This window comes from Grammomys surdaster, unplaced genomic scaffold (genome assembly GCF_004785775.1).
Source record: "Grammomys surdaster isolate TR1022 unplaced genomic scaffold, NIH_TR_1.0 272, whole genome shotgun sequence".
Taxonomy (NCBI): domain Eukaryota; kingdom Metazoa; phylum Chordata; class Mammalia; order Rodentia; family Muridae; genus Grammomys; species Grammomys surdaster.
This window is the reverse complement of record NW_021604713.1, coordinates 1,146,188-1,154,380: the sequence shown is the minus strand read 5'-3', so window position 1 is coordinate 1,154,380 and position 8,193 is coordinate 1,146,188. Positions and strand designations below refer to the sequence as shown.

At 40.3% G+C, this 8,193-nt stretch overlaps 1 protein-coding gene across 1 annotated transcript in view; it reads right to left on the bottom strand.

Moving 5' to 3' along the window:
- Window positions 1–2,398: 2,398 nt before the first annotated feature.
- The window catches only part of Smad4 (SMAD family member 4), a 37,982-nt gene continuing 32,187 nt past the window's right edge, over window positions 2,399–8,193 (bottom strand). The window contains exons 10-11 of the mRNA XM_028776752.1: window positions 6,432–6,570; window positions 2,399–5,132 (exon numbers count right to left, since the gene is read on the bottom strand). Of these exons, the coding sequence (XP_028632585.1) occupies window positions 4,921–5,132; window positions 6,432–6,570 (351 nt within the window). The 3' untranslated portion in view covers window positions 2,399–4,920. The remainder of the gene's footprint in view (window positions 5,133–6,431; window positions 6,571–8,193) is intronic.

Sequence of the window (8,193 nt, the reverse complement as noted above, 5' to 3'; positions counted from 1 at the left end):
TTTCATAGCATCAATTAAAATATTGATATAATTTCTGAAGAACTTCCTGTTTGAGCGTAGAAGAATTAAGCTACTAAAGACCCAGAGAAAGGACCTCTAATATTAATTACTAGGCATTAACAACAGGATTTCAATCCATTTTAGGTGAAGAATTGGCAGCACTTAGGAGGACAGTATCATACATATACTAACTTCAAAGTCAGAATGTCATGACAGATGAGGGCCTTTGAGAGGCTCTGAACACAGATGATGACACAGTGAAATGAAGGTGCCCCCCACCCACCTCCCCAGTGTTCTGAATTGTACTTACTGAAGCCCCTAACGTGGTGCTAGGCCTTTGGTTAAAAATAAGTTGTAAGGACATATTTAACTACTTGTCCACAGAAGAATGAGTACTGAAAGACCAAGCCTAGTCTCACCAAGTAACAAAGAAAAAAAAGTAAGATCCCCCTCAAACAGCAGAAAAAAGGTAAAGAGCAAATCTCAAACTGCTGCAGGGTGGGCAAGGTCACTTAGAAGCCAGAGCTGGCAGAACAGTCCAACCCCTCATTTCACAGACAGGTAGCCGAGGCCCAGAGAAGGGAATGACTTGCCAGGGACACATGACGTCATGAACTACAAGTGCAGCAGTCTGAGTGAGTCCAGAGCCAGCTTCAGGTTGAACTAGAACATGAAGTCTGGAGCTGCTGAGAAAAGCATCTTAAACTGTGTGAAAAGCATTTTTAGCAACACAGAGAAATGATTGTCTTCACCGAAATTCTCCTCAGTCCTTCCTATATTAAAAAAAAAAAAGAAAAGAAAAAAGGACTTAAAAGCTTCATTCATTTATTTCATTTGATGCTAAAATCCCTGAAAACATCACTCATTGCATCAGCTATTCCTTGGGGTGTGGTATCAGACCCTCAATTCTCATAAAGGCACCTATAGGTCAGAAGTATCTACAGAGGAAGGAGGCCAGAGCGCAAGGTCAGGACACTAAACAAGCAAAGATGTTTCTAAAGTGTGTGGTTTGCTGGTGCCTCTAGCCAACAGTACAGCTTTCTGAGTGAATTTGGTGGAAACTAAATCTTTTAGAACACTGGGGAGAGGGAAGCAGCGATGGGCTATGAGTATCACTTAACTCCACGTCAACCATGGAAAACTCATCAAGAACAATGCCAAAGAGCAGTGCATCGAAGTCTCTTTCAACCCGACAGGAAGTGTCCTGGGTGAACACTAACAGTCTCACTTGTCTGGTTCCCTCACCTAAGCAAGTAGGACAGTCAAGCAGAAATCACGAAGGAGAGGCTCGGGGGCCACTCATGAAGCGGTAGCTGTCAGGATGGAGGATGGGAGACGAGAGCCCAACACTGAAACATCCAGACTACAGCAGCCATTTACAAATGCCTAGGCAGTACTGTCTCTCTCAGAAGCCCCAGAGATCCAGAGACAGCAGAGAGAGAAAAAGAAGAAATGGTATACCAGTATACTGTGATTTGTGTAAATAGCTCCTGCCAATAAATGGCTCATTTTTCAAAAGCTTTACTGCTTAATAAGGCAAGACGATGAAAACTTTCATTCCTCAGGAACGCCAGATGAACGGCCTCACTGCACTGAGAAATAGGCCCTGACAAGTACACTGCTAGGAATAAGGCCACTGGCTTTTTACATACTGCTTACAGCATCAGGAGAGAAGAGACTGCTTGGGTGCTAGAAGGGAAAACCAGGAAGGCCTGAGCAGGAGTTGCAAAGGAGGATTTCAGGGGCTATTTGCAGATGGTTCCATGTGGCTATTCCCCTCCAGGCCCCTGCCTGTGAGAGTGGCTCCATGTTCCACTCACGGCAGTGACCTAACTCAGACTTTACTACTCGACCATTGAATAAAGAAAATAGTGACGAAGATAAGAACCTACAGGAACTACCAAAACCATCTCTGGCCAGCTCTGAACAAAACTACTCCTACCAAGGGCTCTCAAATAATGGGACAACAAATTAAAATTTTAAAAAATTGGAAGAGTGACAATTAGCCAGTTACTAGCAGACTGGGAGCAAACACATTTCCCTCCACAGATACTTCACAAGCATTCCAGGAAGATTCCCTTCTCCAGACTGTAAAACCTCTGAGTTACTTTGCTTTTCAAAGTTGCTAACACAAACCACACCATTACCCACAAAACTGGATTTTTAACTTTGAAATACAGCACAGCTAAGCATGTGTTGGTTGCTGGATTCTGCAGGTGTGTTCCCTTGGCCAGCTCATCCTGTCTGTGATCCTGCACTGTTTACTGGAGCAATGGGTTAGGGCAATACAAAGACTGTGGAAAAAAGCAAGTTCACGGCAGTGAACAGCAGGGGCAGTAAAGTACAACAATTAAGGTAGACTCTATCCCAGAAAAGAATCTACTTCCAAGCAAATAAAGGCAATGTCATTACGGATTCTCTTTAATCATGCACAGAAAGGCACAAGACAAGAGTAGAACGGGTTCAAACTGGGTAGGCCTAATTCACTTCTCACCCAGTGTCCATTGAAATTTAATCTTGGGAGACTTCTGAGTTACAACTCAGAAAACACCCACCCAGAACCATACCCACATCATAATCAGACTCTAAGAACTATGGAAACTATTTTATCCCAAACCTTTTAAACTTAGGAAAGTTTTTTTTTTTAAAGTCTTATTCAAAGATAGCAATGTATAAGGAACAAAATGAAACAGTTTAACTGAGCTGTTAGGAATTCTAGACTCCTTAAAAGCATAGGACAGGCGAATTACAAACTTCATCAATAACTAGAAATAATTTCTATGGCTCTTAGTAAGAAAACCAAGACAGGTGGCTTGGCTCTGAAGAGATACTTCTTAGCAAATATTTCCCACATAGTTTATGAAGATGATTAAATATGGGAAACTTTCCATAAAGTACAAAAGGAAGCATCAAGTTACAGCATTGCATGGTCAGATAACCTGGACTTTAAAAACTTGTTACACTAAAACTTACTCTTCTCACTCCTATTCCCCAATCATAGTGAAATGGGTCTAAAGACAAACATTTCTAAAGAAGGTATCTTTTTATAATTCTGTCAATACAACATTTTAAAAAGAAATCACCAAACTTATACAAATAAAATTAGGTCTGTAACAAAAGTATTTATAAGTACATAAGAGTAGAAACTGGTGAAGAAGCTTTTTACAAAACAAGATGTGTTCGTTGGACTGAGATGTACAGTCACAGCAGCGCTCTGGTTTCTAGGAGCCTCCGAAACTTCTGAAGTAGGCTGCAGGGCATGGTCATTTCTGTTGTCACAGAGAAAACTGCTATGCACAGTGTTTCCAGAGCTCAAATGCCTACTGCAATTTAAAATTCACAGAAAACTCTCAAAAGAGTAAAAACATCTCAATGATGATGTTGATTTTATTCACACTATTTATCCAAGACTATTTTTTTTTTTTTTTTGGCTACAGTAAAATAAAAGTTCAAAAGCTACCCAACTCTACACATGATCCATAATGTACACAGGAAAGTCCTGGTAGAGTGTGGAGGGAAACCAGAGCTGCACAATACAACCGGCTGTCACCTGTCATTTAGTAGGTGTCTTGCCACTGAGATTGGACTCAAAAGTGCAAAAGGAAAGCATTTTAAAAACCAAACCTAGAATTCAACTTCATATATTGACTCAGTTTTATTTACGCTAGTAACTAGGTAAAAAGTATACATATTGTGTCTGTGGTACAGTCAACGCGTCTCAATTCTACTCCAATCTCTATACAAAGTCACCGCCGAGAGATCAATGATGGCAAACAAAGGGCTTAGAATAACCAAAAGGTATAAAAAAGTTTGCGGTCTTGCCCCAAGATACAAAAACTGAATTTTAAACAATGTCAAAACATACATGATTTAAACAGTATATGAAAAAATGTCACACATCAAATCAAGTACAAAAATATCCAAACTACCTGTTACCGACTGCACTGTTTCCATTATTCTGCACAGTATTTAACATAGAATTTAGCAGTTTCCAAACTATTCATTATTTTAGTTGAAGCACTGCCACCTTGCAGAACAGTGAAGCATCAGGCAGAGCAACACTGCTTTAGTGTTTTATAAATACAAAACCTTCTCCCTATGAATTAAGGGAAAAAAATTCCTCCCCTAGGCTTTATTTTATTTTTTTAATAACCAACCTTGTGCCTAGAAATATAGAAGAATTCATTTACTGTTTAACAGGGCCAAGTATACACCTTGATAATGGTCATCCATTAGGGATAAAAATTGTAACCTTAAACAGCATTTCTTTGACTGATAATTGTAAGGAATTGTCAATATGCACACAGATTAGTGTTTTGTCTTGGGGGAAAAACCCTGAAGTCTGCAAGACAGTATGAATTTAATTCACCTTCACTGTTTAACTTGCAAAAAAACATTCTGAATAAAAGGTTGATAAAAGGTTTTTAAAAGAGAGTGAAGTTGCTCTTGGTAAAACTGGCTCACCCACATGCCACTTGAGCACAGTATGTTCAACAATAACTTGCCCACTAAGTAACAGGTGACTTAACTTTGAGAACTTCTCAGCCTTAAAATCAGCAACCCTGACTTTATTCTGCAGAGTCACACACCCGTGTCCTGCATGTAAGGAGCGCTCACATACTTAAAGGCTGAGCTCCCAGCACTGGAATGACTCCTTCATACATAACAACCAGTGAAGATTTAGTAAGAACTGGATCTTCCTGATCTTCAAGCTCTGAGCCATGCCTGAAAGTTCTAAAATAGAAAAAAAGTTTTAATTCAGTTTCTGTCTGCTAAGAGCAAGGCAGCAAACACATCTTTCAACCCTTTATGAAAAGACAAAGCAGAACAAAAAATGCAATAGATCTTCAGATTATAAACACGAATATATTTCATAGTCCACCATCCTGGAAATGGTTAGGGCGTCTGTGGAGTGAGATCTCAGTCTAAAGGCTGTGGGTCCGCGATGGGCATGGTGTGCAGGACTTCGTCCAGAAGCTGCAGAGCTCTGTGGAGGTGAATCTCAATCCAGCATGGGGTTTCTTTGATGCTCTGTCTCGGGTAATCTGGGCCCCAGCCCTTCACAAAGCTCATCCTGAGTATGCACAAGCGCCGGAGGTCATCTACACCAATGCCAGCAGCAGCAGACAGACCTAACAGAAGCAGAAGTGGGGAGGGTATCAGGGAGCAGGGTCCTCTCTTCCCATCCTCCCCACAGTTTGCCCTTTTAACTTATTTTCCTCTCAGCATACACCTTCTCTGTCAAAGTGTCAACAGTAACTGCAGATGTAAACCTTAGCAGTGGTGAGTGAAAATTTGGTTAAGACAGTTTATATTTCATATATGTATTTTAACTACCAGAGAGCAAGTAAATTTATACACGGCACCAATATTCCCCCCACCCTCCTCTTCAGAAGTAGAGTATAGGAGTAAAAATCAACTTCTCTGTGAAAGACAGGGCATGTCCACAGTTCTCAGAACCTCAGCATCAAAACTGCCCCACTAGAGTAAGACAGGACTAATAATCAGAGGGTCATATACTTGGCCTTAGACATCTCAGTTGACTTGTATCTGTCTCTCAGTTCTGAGATGATATGGACGGGGAAGCATGGATAAAAGTAAGAAATTCAATACTGGTCTGAATTCTTAAGAAAACAGATCATGTCTACAACACTAAAACTAGCCAATGGTTTACGATCCCCAATCTTGTTTAATTGAATTAGTGATGTCGTGTGTATACCTAAATTGTGACTCTTGAACCTATGTCACAACAGACTCTGTCTCATTTCCTAGTCAGGACGGCCACGTCATCAGTCCACACTGATCATTCGTACCATGAAACCAATGGGAAGAATTTGCAAGTGCTGTGGAGAACCCGCAGGGCCCCTACAGGTCTCTGCACCAGTGTGATTTGCTTACCACACTGCAGAAGTTAAGAACAGGGGTTGAATGAATCACTAGTTATGCCTTCAGACGTGCAAGATGGGTGCCACGTGTTTCCATCATAAAAGTCTATAGCCAGGAGTTTAACTCTGCAGTAAAAAATTCCCCATCAGTGTGAAACCTGGCACAGTTCGATTTCACTCTAAAACTAAAAGTCTACAAGTTATAAACTGCCACCCTCACTTAGTGTTCTGTTCTCAGAATACGGTTTCTAAATGGAGCTGTCCAGTTCTGAACCTGCAATATCTGTTCCCATCAGCACAAAGCCGAGCACTCAGTAAGTGTAATAGGAGAGACTGAGATATGCCAACCCCCTTTATGGCCTGATGCAAACAGGCTCCTATCCTAGGAAAAGTGAAACTACAATAGAAGAAAGGTTTTTACAAATTCAAATGTTATAACCCAGTAAAAAAATTTAATTTCTATTATTTCTTCAAACAATCAACTGAGTGAATCAAGATTAAAAGTCACCACTGCACTTTGAACAGAAAAATCAAAGGCATACGTACTAATTGCTGGGGCTATTCCACCTACAGACCCAGGACCAGGGATGTTTCCTGCCACAGCTGCTGCCTGGGCAGCAGCTGCAGCTTGCGCAGTGGCCGCCTGTTGCTGCATCTGCCGGTGACACTGCCGCAAATCAAATACCTTTTAAAAGCAAAAGTGTAAATTTAATATATGAGTGCACTACCAAAGATTCCATTCCAACAAGCAATATATCAACAACCCAGAGATTCATTTGCCTCTCACATGAAAGGTGCTAACTAGAAGTTTTTAAATTTCAGAGCCTTCCAGAGTACCCAGGTTTGGTCCTCAGCACCCACATGACAGTGTGTAACTATGTAACTGCAGTCCCAGGGGATCTGACGCCCTCTTCTAGCCTCCAAGGGCTCCAGACACTCACGTGAGGCACAGACAAACATGAAGACAAAGCACCCAGACACACACATAATTTTTCAAGATAAGTTTTTAAAATTTTACAGTTTGGATATCAACAAGGTACATTTCAGTGTCTGGAACAGAACCATGTGAGCCAGCTGTCCCTTGCTTTGTGATGAGCTACCTCTCTGTGTCAAAAGAACAAGTAAGAAACAGTTCATCCTTTTAGATTCAAACTATTAAGTTGTCTTTTAAGCTATAAGGGATGGCTTTGATATCTGGCCAATGTCTTTGACAATGCTTAAAATTGGAAAATATAGCAAACTGCATTGTTACTATATAAGAAAACATGTATAGTTATTATATTTAAAACATTTACTATGTGAGTGTGTGTGTGTCTGCATGCAATGTGTATGCAGATGCCCAAGACAGCCAATTGCCTGGAGTCAGAACTACAGGGAAATGTGACATACCTCATGTAGGCTCATAACAAAACTTGGGCCCTCTGGAGGACTGACAAGTACTTCAAGCTGAGATTCTAAAGCTTGTGGAGAAAGTACTTTGCCAACTGAGCCATTTCTCTAATCTTTACCCTAGAATTTAACTTTAATGAAGCCCAAATTATCAACTGTTTTTACAAATCAAGCCTTTGATGTTTTATCTAAAGTTATCAACAATCATCTAGGTTTAATTCTGATAGCTTATATAAAATTCACATTTTGTTGTGTTTTACCTATATGCAATCACTTTTTAAAAACTCATCACTAATCAAGTATAATACATGTAATTCTTTTCTGGGGGGTGGGGGTGGAGAGGTTTTACTATGTAGTCCTGGTTGGACTGAAACTCACTATGTAGATTAGACTGGCCTGGAGCCCACAGAGATCTTCCTGCCTCTGCCTCTCAAGTACCAGACTACACGGATGTGCCACCATGTCTAGGCCATATGTAATCTTATTATTTAAACATAGGCTAACAAAAAAAAATGTTCAACATTCCTCCCACCTACCACAAATCATTAAATTCAACCAAATAATCTTCACATATGGGTACAGTACAATTATGTTGTAAATGATCGCATCAGCTGAACAAATAGTACACCAGTGGCATATATTACAAGAAATCACAAAAAAATGAAAACTGATGACTTGAATCTGATGAAAAAAAAAAAAACCAAACAACCAAAACGATGTACCAGATACTGCAGGAAACCTTTCTTCCATAATCCTTCATGTAACTACGATGCTAAGAGTGGAAAACAAAGTTTTCAGTCAAGCCATACAACATGTCTAAGACCTGTGTGCTTACTGGCTTCCCACAGGAAAGGTTAGCTCTACACAAAGACTTCCTGAATGTGAAAACAAGTACACTCACTAAAATGGAGCCATCTTT